General features: G+C 50.7%; 1 protein-coding gene across 5 annotated transcripts in view; it reads left to right on the forward strand.

The window, feature by feature from the left end:
• YPEL2 (yippee like 2) overlaps window positions 1-17,434 on the forward strand; it is a 65,178-nt gene that overhangs the window by 13,744 nt on the left and 34,000 nt on the right. For 4 of the 5 annotated variants that reach the window (XM_084861758.1, XM_084861759.1, XM_084861761.1 and 1 more), the window contains exon 2: window positions 8,937-9,250. In XM_084861758.1, coding sequence (XP_084717884.1) covers window positions 9,134-9,250 — 117 coding nt within the window. In that variant the 5' untranslated portion in view covers window positions 8,937-9,133. Of the gene's footprint in view, window positions 1-3,457; window positions 3,968-8,936; window positions 9,251-17,434 lie in introns of those variants that run through there. The other variant, XM_084861762.1, reaches the window with a different exon arrangement.

Raw genomic sequence — 17,434 nt, forward strand, 5'->3', positions numbered from 1 at the left:
TTAAAAAATATATTTTATTGATTTTTTTTTTCCCCTCAGAGAGGAAGGGAGAGGGATAGAGAATTAGAAACACCGATGAGAGAAAAGCCTCCTGCACATTTCCCACTGGGGATGTGCCCGCAACCAAGGTCCATGCCCTTGACCGGAACCGAACCTGGGACCCTTCAGTCTGCAAGCCGACACTCTATCCACTGAGCCACACCGGTTAGGGCTATTATTATTTTTAGATAGGAAGGCTTATTTAGAAAATCACAGAGATAAAAAAGTCCAGGACAGGAATCCAAGATGGCTGCTCGGGTAGGCAACTAGCCGCAGCCGCACACAACAATTTTAATAAAATACAACTAAAATATAAAATGGACATTACCCAGAACTACAGGAAAGTCGACTGACTGGAAATCCTACAACAAGAAGCAAGGAGAAAACCAGAAGGAAGCGCGGAGGAGCTGTAAAAGCCTAAGGTACGGAGACACGCGGCGCGCGGAGAGGACGGAGCCGGAGAGGAGGGAGGCCGAGTGCCTGGCGGGCGTTCCCTAGCGGAAAGGAGATAAAACTCCGACTGTGCTGGGCCCCCAACTGCTCTGAACCCCAGTTCTGGGCCAGACCCCGGGGACTCAGGCTCAGCCATAGGGAGCTGGGCTGTAAGTCGGAACCCCGGGGTAGCGGAGAAAGGAGGTCCCGGAGGCGCGCACACAGCGCGCAGAGAAGGGACGGCTGACTGTGCCGCGGGATTGCCCTGACGGGAAGGAGACTGGGGCTCCAGACTGCTGTGAACGCCACCTCCAACTCCACTTCCAACTGAACTGAACCCCAATACCGGGCTCATTGTGGGAGAGCATAGACTGTTTGGCAGCAGGCGAAAATCGAGGGCACCTTTCTCTCAGAGGCGCCGGCAGCGAGCACTGAAGGACCCGCATAGGGCGGGGCTGACGGAAGCCAAAGCTGCAGGCTCCACCCTGAAACCCCGTCCCATCTGTAACTGCGAAATGCGACAACAAAATAGATCACAAACGAAAGAAATGGAGGACAAAAAGCGTCTGGATATAGAGTTCAAATCTACGCTTATAAGGTTTTTCAAGAATTTCCTAGAAAAGATGGATAAGGCCTATGAGGATATGAAAAGAGATCAACTAGAATTAATAAGGAGTCAACAAGAAATGATAAGGGATCAACAAGAAATAAAGAATACATTGTCTGAAATAAAAAATATTCTACAGAGTCCTAAAAACAGAAGGGAAGATCGCAAGAATCAAGTCAAAGATTTGGAACATAAAGAGCCAGAAGACACTCCTCCCCAGAAGCTAGAAGGCAAGAGAATCCAGAAAATTGAAGATAATGTTAGAAACCTCTGGGACAACTTCAAGCGAACCAACATCAGAATTATGGGGGTTCCAGAAGATGAGAGAGAGCAAGATATCGAAAACATACTGAAAGAAATAGTGACAGAAAACTTCCCCTACCTGGTGAAAGAATTTGACTTACAAGTCCAGGAAGCGCACAGAACTCCAAACAAAAGGAATCCAAAGAGGACCACACCGAGACACATCATTATTAAAATTCCAAGAGCAAAAGATAAAGAGAGAATACTAAAAGAAGCAAGAGCAAAGAAGGTAGTAACTTATAAAGGAGCACCTATACGATTGTCAGCTGACTTCTCAACAGAAACCATGCAGGCCAGAAGGGAATGGCAAGAAATATTCAAGGTGATGAATAGCAAGAACCTACAGCCAAAAATAAGCTACCCAGCAAAGCTATCACTCAGAATCGAAGGCCAGATAAAGAGCTTCACTAATAAAAAAAAGCTAAAGGAGTTCATCACCACCAAACCAGAATTATATGAATTGCTGAAGGGGGTTCTTTCAGAAGAGAAAGTAAACAAAGATAAAAATTATGAACAACAAATACGTAATTATCAACAAGTGAATCTAAAAACCAAGGAAATTAAAAAAATCTGATGAACAATATTAACTGTTGAATATAATAGAATCAGAGGTATGGAAGGGGAGTGAACTGACGATTCTTGGGGAAAAGGGGAGAGGGGGGCGTGGGAAGAGACTGAACATAAACTGTGCACCTATGGATGAGGACAATGGGGAGAGGGGAAAGGGCAGAGGGTGGGGTGGGAACCTGGTGGAGGAGAGCAATGGTGGGGGGGGGGGAAGGAACATTTGTAATAATATGAAAAATAAAAACTTATTAAAAAAAATAAATAAATAAATAAAAAAAAAAAAAAAAAAAAAAAAAAGAAAATCACAGAGATAGAATAAGTGAGCTGTAGGAAAATGGGCTCAGGAACCTAGTTACAGGCAAAAGAAGGGTCCTTGGAGCTTGGGGGAGAGAAGGATTAAAGGGAACTCCCCTGGGGGAAGGGGAGGGGACAGGAAAGGCACAGGCGTGCTCCCAGGAGGGAGCGCACCCCATTATTTTTTTATTGAAATTGTAGAAACAACCCAGAGAGATACCTGATCTCTTCATAGCCAGCTAATCACAACAGCTATTTTTATCTAGTACATTACACGCAAGTTTCGGGATTTTCTGGGGGCACTGTCTTGTCTCTGTGCAGATGTTCACACAGATGCATCCTCCCTGGAGCCTCCCAGGCAGAACGCTGACCTAAGGGCCATGTGGTGAGCGCATTGCTGTGTGAACAGATGCTGCAGAGGCACATCCAGCAGCCATCTCTGAGCAGACTGCGGCTGGCATGTCCCGCGGCCTCGTTGAAGTCAGGGTCTTAGCAGGACAAAGGTTGGTGGGCGGATGCTCTGCTCTGGGGCAGGACTCGGCTGGCAGAGACGTCATTACAACGTGGAATCAGGACTTTGAAAGCTGAAGGAATCCTAGAGATCACGGAGGGATTATCGTCTGACAGATAATCCCCATGAAACCAAGACGAGGCCTGGTATCCAGGATAGGATGAATGGTTGGTTTTGTTTGTGAAAGAGAGTGGTTTCTTGAATCTACAGGCTGGTGTTTATTATCCACAGGGTGGATTTGGAGTGCCACCTGGCTCCAGTGCCATAGAATGGGAAACCCTGAAACATGAAACACAGTGACATGATTTTCCTGTGCAACTTGCATGTCAGCTTCATGGCAGGGTTTTTTTGTTTGTTTGTTTTGTTTTGTTTTTTAATATATTTTATTGATTTTTTTACAGAGAGAAAGGGAGAGAGATAGAGAGCTAGAAACGTTGATGAGAGAAACATCGACCAGCTGCCTTTTGCACACCCCCTACCGGGGATGTGCCCGCAACCAATGTACATGCCCTTGCCCGGAATCGAACCTGGGACCTTTCAGTCCGCAGACCGATGCTCTACCACTGAGCCAAACTGGCTTCGGCTTCATGGCAGTTTTAAATGACCACAGCCTTCTCTCAACAGTGTAAAGATGGTATTTTTTTTTTTTTTTTTTAAAGATTGCTTAAAATTTATTCTTAGAGGGAGGGGAAGGGAGAGGGAGAGATAGAAAGAGAAACATCCATGTGAGAGCAAGACATTGATTGGCTGCCTCCTGCACACCCCATTGGGGATTGAACCCACAACCCCGGGCATGTGCCCTGACTGGGAATCAAACCAGCAACCTTATGGTGCGGGGACAATGCCTAACCAACTGAGCCACACCAGCCAAGGCTCAAGGCAGTTTTCCTAGGGGCATTTCAGTGAAGTTCTCACCAGTGGTCCCGTCCTGGGATTGGTAGAGACCGTGCCGATGGCAGAGGCCCCTTGTCCTCTGCACTAAGCGATGGCGTGGTCTGTTGTTTGGAATGACATAGCAATAATACCAGATCCCCAGCTAGGCCACAAAAACTCACCTAAACCACAGTGTACCTTTAAGTGGATTAAGTTCGGTCCTAACTCTCTCACCACCATGAGTCAACTCGGAGACGGAGCGCTGCTCCGAAGGGTCCTGTGAATCAGCAGTTCCTGTGCTTTTTCATGCTTGCTGGCCAGGACGGTGACAGCTAATCAAGGTAATTGAGGACTAGCCATCCAAGTGTGCTGAATGCTCCCCTTGCATGATCTCATCTGATTCTTTTGTCTCCTCCTCGAGGTAGGCACTGTTTGTTGTTCCTCCCTTTTAGGCAACTCGCCTAACGGCGGGGCAGCTAGTGAGAGGAACCAAGACTGAATCCCGGTCCCTCTGCCTTAGATCCTGCACCCACCACTGGACTCCACTGCCACCACGCCTCCTGCTTGGCAGCCCAGGGAGACTGGGTCTCTCTGCTCCCTGGCCTGGGTTCAGGATTCTGGTGACGTTAGGAATGGGGGGGAGGTCAGTTCTCCTGGGATAAAGGCCATCCACAGCCTTTCTATTTCTCTTCTCGGTATTGTCTCCCGGTTCCAGAAATGGCTGGTCTGTTCCCTTCCTGTGCTATCACCTGTTTATTGACTCCAACGGAACAGGGCTGCTGGTCCTGCTCCCACGCTCCTGTCCTATCCTCAAAGCTAGCAGAAAGTCTTCCTCGGGCTTTCTAAGAGCTCCCACTATGTATATGGTCCTGTAAATGCAAGGCATGGGCATAGATGCCAGTGACAGGACTTTATGGGTTTTATGGAGCCTGGAGACCCAGAGTAACTTTGCTTCTCATTACTTGGGAAAAGGGAGGGGCCTCAGTCATGTCTGCTGCCCTCCATGGGTGGGTGGGCTGGTCCAGTCAGCAGCCCGATGAGAGGCAGAGGGACTTCATGACAGTCTCTCCGGTGTGCTCTGCACCGCTGAGTTCAATGGGTACAAAACGACTGAAACACGGTCTCTGCTCTCGTGGAGGAAACAGGCAGAAAAGGGTAATTTCCCTTTCAGTGGGGTGTTAGCTAGAGGTGAGCACAGAGGAGGGGCCAATAGGCCCACCGCTGAGGTGACTTGTGAGCTCAGTCTCCATGGACAAGGAAGGGCCTGGCGAACAGAGCTGGGAACGGTGTGTCGGGCTGAGGGAACGGCATCAGTGGAACTTTCATGAGTGAGATGCAGGGGTGGTGTGTGAGGAGGGACCGCAGAGAGTTTGGCTGCCAGATCTGAACGCGTAGGGGAGTTCCGGGGACACGGTTGACCCTTTAAATGTCAGTCCAGTTGGTGGAGTGTAGAGTGTGAGGTGGTGATGCATCTGAAGCCGTTGATGGGTGTGTGGATAAGAAACAGTGGTAGGTGGTGGTCGGCGGCCGTACACGTTAGAATTTATTGTATACTAACCACATGCCGGGCACCTGTGCGGGGTACTTTAATGGATTAACTTCGTTAGTTCTCACACGAGTCCTATGAGGCAGATACTCCTATTCTTCGATGAGGAAAGGGAGGTCTACAGAGATTATGTAACTTGTCCGGGGATCGCGCAGCTAGTCAGTGATAGAACTGGAATTTGAAATATCTGAGTCTGGGTCCAGAACCTGCCTTAACCACTGCCCCATAGTGCCTGTCTGAAGGCTGTGAAAGTGGTGGCATGGTCAAGTCTGCTTTTAAAATAGACGGTGCTGGCTGACTGCAGAGAGTGGCTATAAAGGGCACAGGAGGCTCCTGGGCCTGCCGGGGCCGTGTGCCAGCATTGTGAATATGCACTTACATCATCTCATTTAATCCTCCCAGCCCTCTGCAGGCTGGTATTATTAGCGTTGGGGGAAGCCGAAGGTCAGAGTGGTTGAATAACTTGCCCCAGATCGCTCGGCCGGAAAGGAGCAGAGCGGGTTTGTGATTCCAGATCCCACGCCTTCTGCAGGCAGCCTTCGCCTCTCCTCCACCGAAACATCCCACAGACACAACACGGCGCCCCACAGAACCGCCAGCACACCTGCCCGGCCTGTGGTTGGAGGTGTCACTTCCCCTGTGAGTTCCACCTTCGCAGCTTCTGTGGCGCTGGGTGTGTGTCAGGAGAGCTTTGCTCCCACGCCCTAGGCGCACCTTCATCCCTCTCTCCCTCCCTCCATCCTGGGACACGCACAGCTTCTGTGTTGAGTCCCAGCTGCAGTTGGGGCCCCTTGGGGAGCAGGCCTGTCCGTCAGGCGGACCAGCCCATTGCAGCCCGAGCTCCCTCTCCTGTGCACGTGGCTCTCAGTGGTGCATCAAAGGTCTTTGTTTTTAATCATAAACACAGTCCACATATTTTCCTTCTGTGCTGGTCAGCGGGAGCCGGCCGGGGGTGGTAGCAAATCTTCCTTTTATTCCAACTGTGACGGATTATCACTTCCCTTAAAACGGAGTTTCATTTGTACCTGTGCCCGGAGGTTTTTAGACTATGGAGCTCATTTGATTATTACTGGAAACCAATAGGTTGGCGTTAGGAAGCTCCATGGAGCCTGTAGCCCCACCCCCTCAATTTCTTCCTTAAAAAACAACATCAACAACATGCCCCTTAACTATGTTATATTCCTTCCTACAAACCAACTCAAAGAAGCTTTAAAAGTCTCCCCGTAAGAGGGAAGAGGGCAGTTATTTTCCCGCCCCTGACCGGCATCTGCTGTCTTCCCTCTTGCTCGGTCTCTTCTCTCTCAGACACAAGGGCCTTTCCTGATGCTGCTTCACCTTGCTTTTCGCTCACCCCCCCTCATCCCTTCTCGTTTGCCCTGGGCCAGTTGAACACGATTCATGCCACAGCCCTACACGACTCCTGTCCTTCCCTCTGGGGGCAGGAGCCGCTGCAGTGCTGTGCCTCCTGGGAGGGGGGAGGCAGTGCCTGCAGCAGCGCAGACAGCACTGCGGCCTGGCTCCCGGCCTCTCCCAGCCGCAGGCGGCCCAGGCCATTGCCTGCAGGGCTGGCCTTTCTTGTCTTTTCCAGTTCAGAGCTGCGGAGCGCAGTGCATGTGTGTGCCCTGGCATGTGTTTGTATGGGACACACGTCCAACACAGGCCGTGTAAATGCCTGTTGCTCAGAAGGTAGGTTTGGATACGTTTTGCGATTCAGATTTAAAGCAGAGCAAAACCAGAACCCCCTGCCTACAAACTTTTTTTTTGTTTTTTTTGTTGTTTCCTGCAGAAGAGAAGTGAGAGCAGAAATAATTCTACTCTGGGGAAACGCATAATTTAGAAGCCAGCTGCGCGGATAAGAAAACAGACCCAGTGGCTGCTCTGTAAACCCAGACGGCGGCCGGGGCCCTTTGTTTCCTCTCGGCCCTCAGTGTTTGTCTAAGACTGAGGAGCCCGCGCTGTTTCCTCCCCGTCCCTCAGTGTTTGTCTACTCTCCTCGCTCCCCCCGGGCGGCGAAGGCACGGCCTCCGGGAGCCCCGGCCCTGAGCAAGCCTCCTGGTCCTTCCCTCCTGTCTCCTCTGTTCCTTCCCTGAGAATACAGGACTCTTTCCTGGGAACCCCGTGCTATCTGAGGGCGGGACAGGAGTGTGGGGAGGTGTGAGGGCTTTCAGGAACCCAAGTGCCCTGCGACACTCCCAGGGGCTTTGGTGTGCCCAGGGGGAGGTGAATGGGACCTGGAGCCAAGGGCCGTGGGAATTCCTGCCCAGCACTGAGTCAGTTCTCGCCTCCCTATTCTTCAGGTTACTTCTATAATGTTCAGTTTAACCAGGTTGCACAGCTTTCAAAAGAGACTGTGCAGAGGGAAGACTGGGCCCCTACAGGCCGGAATTCCTTCAGCGATTGGACATCTCATGGGTGTGGACCCTGCTTGGCTCCGGGTGCACAGGGACAGAGGGTGAGGGTAGTGCCCACTGCTGTCCTTCAGCCCCGGGCTGGCGGGCGGGACTGACCGCACAGGAAGGTGGAGTTCAGGGATGCAGTGCCTTCCGTGGCTGCTGGGGTCGGGAGGGAGGGCAGCCTCCCTGGAGTAGATGTGATTCCAGTGAGGCTTAGAGGAAAAAGAGCTGTGATTTGCAGACATTCTCTAGATAGCCAGATGGATTCCAGGCGTAATCCAGCCAGGAAGATTGGTTTTGTTGATCTTCCTCTCCCGTCTCTCTAAATAATTTTATCTTCAAAGCATGACACAGGTGGTAATTAACACCCCGGCTCTCCTGGGAGGGAGGCAGGTGGGAACACCGCCCCCGGATAGTGAAGCCCGTGGACTAGGCGGGTCCAGAAGCCTCAGGCCCGTGAGCTGGAGCCAGCCGAGGGAGGCTGAGACCTTGGGGCCCTCTGACCTTGACTTGGACACACCCTGGGAGCCATCCCACAGTCTCAGCGTCCTTGGTTCCCAGTAGAACAAAGGAGCTGAGGTTCCGATAAAGAGATGGCACCGGGGGATGAGGAATGGGAAGCTTGAGGGCTGAGGAGGAATTCTGGTAACCTCCTCACTATCACTGGGAATCTCAGGTGCAGGAGTTTACTTCACTGGCTTCATTTATTCTCTTCAGAGTTGTTGTTTTTTGCTTGCTTGCTTGTTTTTAATACACTGAGCCCCTACTTCTGGGCGAGGGAGGGCAGAGGGAAAAACTTCTCCCAGAAAAGCTGGCCAGCCACGAGGGACCTGGCTGGTCGGGAACTCGATGCTTTGTGCCCCAGGCGTTTAGTCCATTAGCACAGGGCGGTGTGGGGGGTGCTGTCTCCACAGGTGGGGTTCACGTGTTGGACACGGATGAGAAATCCAGATGTGGCTGCGGATGTGATGACTCTCTGGAGGGAATGTCTCCTTTCCCTCCTGCCATTTGTCTTAGTCGCTCAGGATGAGGGGGCCCTTCGGAGCCCTCCCCCAGGGGCGACAGGGGGCACGTTTACGCCCGCCCTGTCGCAGGGCTCCCTGGGATGGGGATCCTGCCGGTTTGCTGTATGTCAGCGGAGGGACTGCTGAGAGCCCGAACCTCCAGCTCGAGGGAAGCAGCAGTTCTGGGACCTCCGGTGGTTTCTTCTCCTTCCTGGCGCATCTTGACACCGTGCAGGAAGCAGAAGGGGGGAGGGGGGGTCATTTCATCCTATAAACGTTGCCCTCCTGGTGGCAAGTTGGACTCGACTTGCTTTGCAGGAAGCCCAGCTCCATCCGCTAACGGTATCCCCTGATCTTGGTACCGCAGGCTGCTGAGCACCGGCCCGAGACCTCTGCTTGAGGGTCCTTCCTCTGAAGATATCGCCAGCGTGTGGAGCCCGCCCCACACCCACCCCCCGCCACACCACGGCCTTTACCTGCGTCTTCCGGTGTTTCCCCTGCGACCCGTCCTGTGGGAGTGCCTCGTGGGCCGCCCCGGAGTTCACCCCTCGCTCAGCGGCGCCAATGGTGAAGATGACAAGATCCAAGACCTTCCAGGCCTACCTGCCCTCCTGCCACCGGACCTACAGCTGCATTCACTGCAGGGCCCACCTGGCCAACCACGACGAACTCATTTCCAAGGTACACGTTCCCCGCAGGCCCGCCTCGCCTCCCCCGGGGAGGGCACTTCCTGCCCCTGAAGGTGCCGAGGGTCACAAGCTCCCCGAGAGCCTGGGTATTGGTGCTGCATCTTCAGTTCGGGGGCGGGTTGGGGGGGAGGGACACCAGGGGGAATGGGGGGGTGTGTGGGAGTTGGGGAGGGGCTGACCCACATGGCTGTCTCATCTAGCTGAGAAATAACTGAGTTGGGGAGGGCGTGTGCTCGTTTGTTACTTTGGAGATTGGATGTCATCCCCGTTGGAGGCTGTGGGGAATGGTGGTTGGCAGGCCAGAGAGGGGAGAGGGGCTAAGGAGGGGTTGGAGTCCTTGGCTTGGCTTGCTTGGCGTAGGTTGGCAGACGAACACGGTCTAGAATGCTGCCTGCCTGGAAAGCGAGTTGGAAGAGAGCTGGCGGGGCCGGGATGTCTTGTAGCGGGCTCTTAGCTGAGACGAGTGAGGAGACTGCCTTTCAAGGCCAGGAGACTGTGGACTTTGGGGAGGACCAGAGAGACTTGGTGAAGAGCTGACCATTCGGGCCTTTACATGGCATTTGATCCCAATCAGAAGAGGAAATGGAACCCTATTTTCCAGAGGAGCCTTGGCAACTGCTTTCCGAGGTTGGGGTGGGGGCGGGGGGATTTGAAAAAATAAGTAAACCCCACATCTCCGCTGTGCAGTCTAGGAACTGGCTCCTTCGAGTGGCTCTCTCAGGGGAGTGCTTCCCTCTGGCCCTGAATTCCCACCGGAGAGAAACAGGTTTTACGAGGCTGCAGGAAGATCTTCTGAACTGTGCTAGTGCCATTCAAGCAAAAAAGAAAAAAAAGAAAAAAAGATAAAAAGAAACAAACAAGCCTTTATGCAGACCCAGATTAAGTTAAAAAAAAAAATGCTAGAAAAGGTGGCATCATTTTCCCTGCCCCGGGCCTGGGAGCCCCAGCCAGAGAGGGAAGAAGGAGCAGCAGTTCCACAGCCGTTGTGTCCAGCTGGCTGCCCCAGCAGGACCGGAGGAGGCTGAACAGCCGTGTGTGGTGCAGGGGTTCGTAAGTCAGGTCCGGGTTTAGCCGCCGCCTCCTAGGCCTATTCCAGGGTCCAGGGCGACCACCGAGCTTGAACCCTGGAGCCTTCCGAGTCCTGACACCTGGCCCACTTCCCTCCTCCGGGTTTCTTCCGGTTACTCCCCTTTCCGCTGCTCCTGCTTCAGCCAGCCCAGGGCTTCCTCCTCTGTCACCTAACCCGTGTCGTCTCAGGTGCCTTGGATCTTACGGGAACCCCTTGAGTGTGGCAGTTTGGATGGGGGAGGCTGTGTCAGCGAGGGAAGACAGGACTCAGTCCTCTTTGCTTTGGGAGAGTGCCTGCACGCTTGAAGGGAAAATGTGAGTTGTCCCGTTTCTGAAAGCCTCCAGAGAAAGTGGAAGCCAAGATGTGTTGTGTTTTTTTTTAATACCAGGAAGAAGTGCTCTGTATCATAAATTGAGGGACCAGTGAAATGCATTTTAGCACCTTCTCTGTCCTAAAAACCTGCTACTTGACATTTTGTTATCCCACTTAACCTTCATAAGAAGCCTTTAAAGTAGGTGACATTAGTCATATTTTGTTTTTTAAAATACCTTCAGGCTTCTTTTTCCCCCCTTTAAATGTGTGGGTTTTTAAAAAAAAAAAAAAAAATTATTTTTTAAAAGAGAGAGAGGAAGGGGGAGGGAGACAGAGACACATCAATGAGAGAGAAACATCAACATAGATCAGCTGCTTCCTGCACATTCCCTGCTAGGGATTGAGCCTACAACCCAGGCACGTGCCCCCATTGGAAATCCAACCAGAGACCTCTTGATGTATGGTTTGATGCTCAACCACTAAGCCACACCGGTTGGGCGATCTTAGTCATATTTTATGTAGATGGAGAAGTTGAGAGTTATAAATGTTGTCCAAGAACTCAAACTGGAGGCTCAAAGAAGAGGAGCAATTACTGTGAACATGTTTAAGGAGGATTTCTGGAAGAAGTGGGCCCTGTAGGATGGGCGGAAGTGACTATGGGGAGATGGCAATGGCCTTTAAAGTCACTCTCATCCCTGGCCTGGAATACGGGTCCTGGATGATCTGGCAAAGCCAGCCTTTTGCGTTAGGGCTCCTGCCAGTTCCTTGCTTGCTGTTCCAACCACTTGGAACTAAGCAGCATTCCCTAAATATACAGCCAGGATTTCAGGCCGCTGTGCCTCAGCCAAGGGCAGCCCTTTTTCCTCACCTTCCTCTCCCCCAGGAGCCCCTACACAGTCTCTCCCACCTGGGGCCATTTCCTGCTAGCTTTGTATCGCTGGGTCAGAATCCCGCCCACGGCAAGAGCTCAATACGTGATCAAATACATGCATGGATGGAGCCCGAGCTTTGGGAGAGGACAAGTGACAAGCAAGAGAGTCTTTGTTGGCCTCCTGTCCTCTCTCCTGGGCCTTCTGGGGCAGAAAGGCTCATTCACAAATCCAGGCCAAAGTCAGCACAGGCTTCAGTTTCGTTGGCCACAACCAGTGCACAGATGGGGTGCATTAGAGCTTGATGATTTAAAGAGTTGGGTTAAATGCCTGGCTGGGGGTTAGGACTGAGGGAGCTGTGGCTGGCACCACACAAAGGTTCCTTTATTTCACTCCGCAGCCACCCCCGGCGTTAAGTAATCTATAGGTTCTCCTGCAGGTCTGCTCAACAGGAAGACCGTTGCCCCAGCCCCTTCCTTGGAAAATGGGCCTTTCTTTTCGTTTTGTTTCTCCCTTCCATCTAAGAAAGTTCAGGGAGAGAATGTGTCTCCTGTTCTCCCCCCTCGAGGTAATCTATGTGGTTTCACGGTCAGCCCCGGGGGAGGGAGGCGCTGGGAAGCAGATAACTGGAGCAGCCGTGTAATTAAACGATATGTTGTGCTTGTAATAGAGCCTTTGATCTGGAAGCTCGGCATTCCATTGTTTGGTCTAAAAAAAGAGAAGATGACGACACAGAGGTCCAGAGAGCTGCAGCCCTGAGTGCTGGGCCAGGGGAACAGAGATGGAGCCAGGACTTTGGGCTCCCTTCCTGCCAGGGTGGCTAAGCCCACGTGGAAATGCGTCGTTGTCAGGATTAGAACGATTAGAGCATATTGGCACGCGGTGTAAAGAATCTATCTTCGCAGCTTGCTCTAGGTCCCCAGACGCCTGGACTCAACTGTCCAGCCTCTGATTCCCCGCTTCTCACTGCGCAGAGGTGATATTTGCTGTGTCTAATGCCTAGGAGCTAGCACTGTGCTCACTGTGTGTCCTCCCTAACAGTGCTGTGTGGTAGGTGTACCTTATTGTGTGTGAGGGGGGAGAGCAGGTTTACCTCATTGGGTTGCTATGAGGCTGGATGAGATCATAGATGTGTGGGTGGTTTGTAAATCAGAGAAAGCTCTATGCAAGTATAAAGTACTAGTTCCTCTGCTTCTCTTGGCCTTGCTGTCCAAAAAGAAAAAAAAGGAAAGGAAAGACAAGGGAGTGGAGTGGAGGGGATTGTTCCTACTGACTCCAAGCAGATTTCCACCAGCCAGGATAGTTTCACTTTAGACCATGGAGCACAGGAGTTAGACACGGAGGAAAAGTCGACAGCCAAGATGCACGTGTCTGCAGAAAGGTAACAGCTTTCTCTCGGCGGGGCGGGTGATGGCCGGGGGTGGGGAGGTGAGTCGATGAGAGAGCTATCGGGGGAATGTGCTGAGGCACCATCCTACAGCTTCTTTCTCGGGGGTGTTGTGCTCTGACTGTTTGCCTGCAGAGGTGTTGTAAGTTGGCATGAGGAATTGCTCACACTGTAGTTTCTTCCTTCATGGTGCAGGCCCCAGGATAAAGTTGTACCTGGGTTATAAATAATATGGTTTCCACTGGAACTTTTAGTTGCCCTGAGTTAAGAACCACTCAGCTCTCATGTCCGTGGGGGCAGTTATGGGAACCTGGATCTTCACAAAGCTTTTCCCCGAAAACTTCCTCTGCCGTCGTCATCCCCTCCCCGCCCCACTGCTAGCCCTTTCATGGCTTCCTGGAGTAAGCCATCTGGGAGAGCGAGTTGGGTTCATCTATCACAATCCCACTCTAGGGACATTGGCTTCATTTGGAGACACTGCTGCTTTAGTTGCTTCTCTCGGTCCTTGGAGGGAAGGTGTAGGCGGCTCTGGAGGGTGGGGGGTGGGGAGTCCAGGGAAGGCAACAGGAAGAAATCTTTTGCTCACTCTCAAACTATTTCTTACTCTGTCAAACCTGCAGGTCAGTTATCTTCTGGTGACGATAGAGAATTCCCAGGGTTTCAGGTCACGGAGCCCTGTTTCATGAGGATACAGGCCATGGGTCACTCAGTGACCAACTGAGGCTCCATAGGCTCAAAACCGGGTGTGTCTGGTCCACACCACTCGGCTGCACTCTCGGCTGCCTCTGTCTCAGATGGGGAGCTCCTAGGAGGCAGGTTCTTTTTCTTCCCTCTGGGGTTCCATCAGGCTGGCAGTGGTAGCGTTTGGGTTTTCCCTTCATGCCTAGACACTAGACAGAGTGTTTCTGTCATCATGCAGAGCAAGACCTTCTGAAGGCTTGCGTGGACCTCACAGTTGCTGAGAGGCCACTCTACCTCAGTTTCCCAGCTCTGCTTTGGAGCCTCGCACTTGATCCCTATGGTTCTCAAAAAGACTTGTACCTCCAACACCATGGCTTAGAGGTAGTGGGCATGGAGGGGGTGTCAGTCTGGAATACAGAGATCCAACCCATTTTGTCTGTCTTGATAAGTTATCGTATTGTTCCTCAATTCCCAGCCTCTACAAGCTTGTCTTTCATGTACAATAAACAAACTCTCCAGAATATCAATGCCATTTTTTTATGTTCCGAAAATCTCATGTAAAAAAACACACACAGGAACAGAATTTGTAAAAATCTACTCATTTCATTTTCTCTAAGTACTCTGGAAAAGGTTAATAGTCAGCCTTGGATTGTACTAGTAATGTTAGCGACTTCTATGCCACGTCAAGCGGAATAAGCCATGAAGAACATACACAATAAATGTGTCACTTAAGGTAATTCTTGCAAATTACATTTTGAATTATAATTTTATCAATTAAGAGATTTTTGGTACCTAGTGGATATATACCAGTGATTTTTTTTTTTTTTTTACAAAAACCGTGATTCAGTAGAATTAGTATTTCTATCCTAGCAAGATGATTGTATGTAAACCTGTGAATGTTTACCTCAAAAAGGTGAACTCTGTGTTTCTGAAAGAGTGGGGCCCAGGCTTTCTCCAGAGTGACCGATGAGCTATCAGCAACAAAAGGCCGAGAGCAGCTCCACAGATAAAGTGCCTTTGTTGCTTTTGCAGTGTTTGCACATCATTGTTGAATGTGTGTCAGTGTTTCCCAGAGAGCATTTCTGAGGTACGGCAAAGGCAGGGGTGACAAATTATGGAAGTGTTCCAACATAAGCCAGTGAGCCCAGTTTCAAAACACAAGTCCATCAGTTTAGCTTCTGCAGAGAAAATCACATATGGAACCTAAATTACTTCTTTTCTGCAACTACTTGATCTTTGCAAGTCCCAGTCTCCTACCCGGGAAGCATTAGTTCTGGAGGCGTGCGAACAAGATGACCTGTCGACCACCCAGGAAGGAGTGACAGGTGAACCAAGTTTATACAGAAAATCTCCCAACAATGTTGGTGAAAAGAAACCATGGGGAGCTTATAAGATATCTCCTAGCATCGCCCCCCCCCCCCCCCCCCTACAGACAGAGACTGAATCAAATTCAGGGTGAGATCAGCCATAAATTAGGCCGGGAAGTTTGTGTGGCGTCATTGTTTCGGGATGGGACTGCCACAGCAGGCGCTCAGAGGCCTCTGGTGTGCGTGGGTGATGGCAGCGGGGACTGTGCCCATACTTGCTCTTTTGTCTCATTGTGTCTGTGCTGTCACTGCACAAATGCTAAATGTGTTCTCTGTGTGTAGCACTGTCCTAGATAGCATGCTGCCACCCTTAAGGATTTTATCTTCAAGGAACTTGAAGTTGGGATAATAGGTTCCTAAGTCATCCCTTCTTGAAGTCTGTACTTCACCGTGTGTTTGTCTTAAAGAATTTGGTCTCAGGGTAACGATGCAGGCCTCCCATTAGCTTGCCAACTACTCGAGGAGATGCTTGTGATGCCACCTTCGTGTCTTTAGCACCGACACAGCTCCTAAAGACTGGTAGATGCTCATCGGATATCTGAGTGAATGGCTAATAGTACCCAGGATAGAGACAGGTCTTAATTTGGGGTCCCTGGACTGGCTTCCAGGGATCCCTGAAGTTGTGTGTTTTATTCTGTGTGCATGTATCATTTTCTAGGGAGGTTTCCATGGCAATCACTAGGCTTTCAAAGGAGTTGTTGGTCAAAAATGAACTTAATGGGCCAGATATTGAGGGACTGTGATGGAAGGGGTAGGTTGAAGCCAGGTTGTTGGATCCTGCTGGCAGCTGGGTACCACTGAAGACTTTTGAGCAAGTAACTAAATGCCCAGAGCTTTGCTGTGAGAAGGGGAATGTGGTTGTGATGTGGTAGGGGAACTGCTAAAGAGACTAGAAGTGGAAAAACCAGTGCATGTGCATTGCATGGATCTGAAGGTATCTCAGGCATGTGGTGATCATGCAGTACAGGCTTGTGCACCTCTGCTTGAGAGAGAAACGCTCACATTCTGTCCTCATGAACAAGAGGAATTGAATTTAGGAAGTCATACGCTATGGATGGAGGCAGACCTGTCCCACTGTGTTGCTCGTTCTCTGTGACAATGAACCTAGGCACAAGTAGAATTGCCCACTTTATATAATAATAACCAGTGTGTTATCCAAGGAGCTGCCAGGGACAGAGTCTGGTGCAAGCAGCAGGCGCACTCAAATCTGCTCGATTGGGACCCTTTCTCTGTGGTTGCTTTAAATACCAAAAGGAAATGTCAGTTGAGCTCTGAAAATTAACCCTGTGGTTTGCAAATGTCTGTAAGGATCCAGTCATAAGGTTGGTGGGTACATGAGTGTCTCGGCATTCGGCGAGGACACTGGTGATGGCGAGCTTGTGTTCCCAGTTAAATCCAAGAAAATCCTCTTCTAAAAAGGGAAGCGGTGAAGTGGGTGAAGGACACCTGCCCTGTGTGTGAGCACCGATCCTCCCCCCGCCTCTGCACCGATGCGGTGTGGCTGCTCCTATGCTGGGGCCTGACCAGAACCCACTGTCATACACCGCATGTTCGTTTCAATATTATTTATTCTTTGCATTAGAAACAACATGCCAGGCCCTCGCCTTGGCACTAGGCATAGGGAGAGGAAGCCAACAGTATTCCTGCACCTTTGGGTGCAGAGGAATGAAAGGCTCTCCGGGGAGGGCAGAAGGTCACTGATGAGGTTGTGGTGGTGACATAAACAGCACAGGATGGAAAGTCTGCATTGCTGCTATTAACTACTATTTATTGAACATGTCCTGTGTGCTAAGGACTCCTTTAGATGTTTCCTTTACTTCATCATTTTACAGCATCCTTTTGAGAGTGCAGGGCCGGGTGAGGATGAGCTCCTGACTCTACTGTGGCGCAGGGCGGAGTTATCCTCCATTCTGTAACTGGACTCAGCCCAATCAGGGTTAGCCAAGGCAGTGACATCACCACCGACCTGAGTAAAACCCCTGGACTGGGCGAAATTCGCTCTCTCTTCCGCCATGCTGCCGGCGTGAGTGGGACAGAGCCCATGCTAGCATGGAAAAGGCTCTTTTGTTTATTGCATCGAACTCGGCTCCCTGGTGGTCCTTGGGGATCACGAAGTCTGGGTGTAACACTTTCAAAGTGGGCATTAGCTGACTTGCCTAAGCCCTTAGGTTTCCAAGAAGCTGTATGGGATATAGATCGAGGTACATCTAGGCCCATTTAAGGACCCAGGCTATTTTCTGGTCTCGCTCAGTAACATTGGTGGTGAATTGTACCCTGTATTCCCTCCTTTCATGTTCCTTGCCTGAAGAATACTTTCTTTCTCTATATCCAGTTTCTACCCATCCTTTTTTCTTCTTTTCTTGCATCTACTCATGCATTTTAAAAAAAATTGAAAAATTGAATATGTGGCAGAAAATTTCAAAATACAAAATACAATATAACCAGATACCCTTCAAGTCCACATTAGAGAATTCATCGTGTGGAAATTTGA

The sequence above is a fragment of the Pipistrellus hanaki genome, assembly GCF_964339955.1.
Source record: "Pipistrellus hanaki genome assembly, chromosome: 16".
Classification (NCBI taxonomy): domain Eukaryota; kingdom Metazoa; phylum Chordata; class Mammalia; order Chiroptera; family Vespertilionidae; genus Pipistrellus; species Pipistrellus hanaki.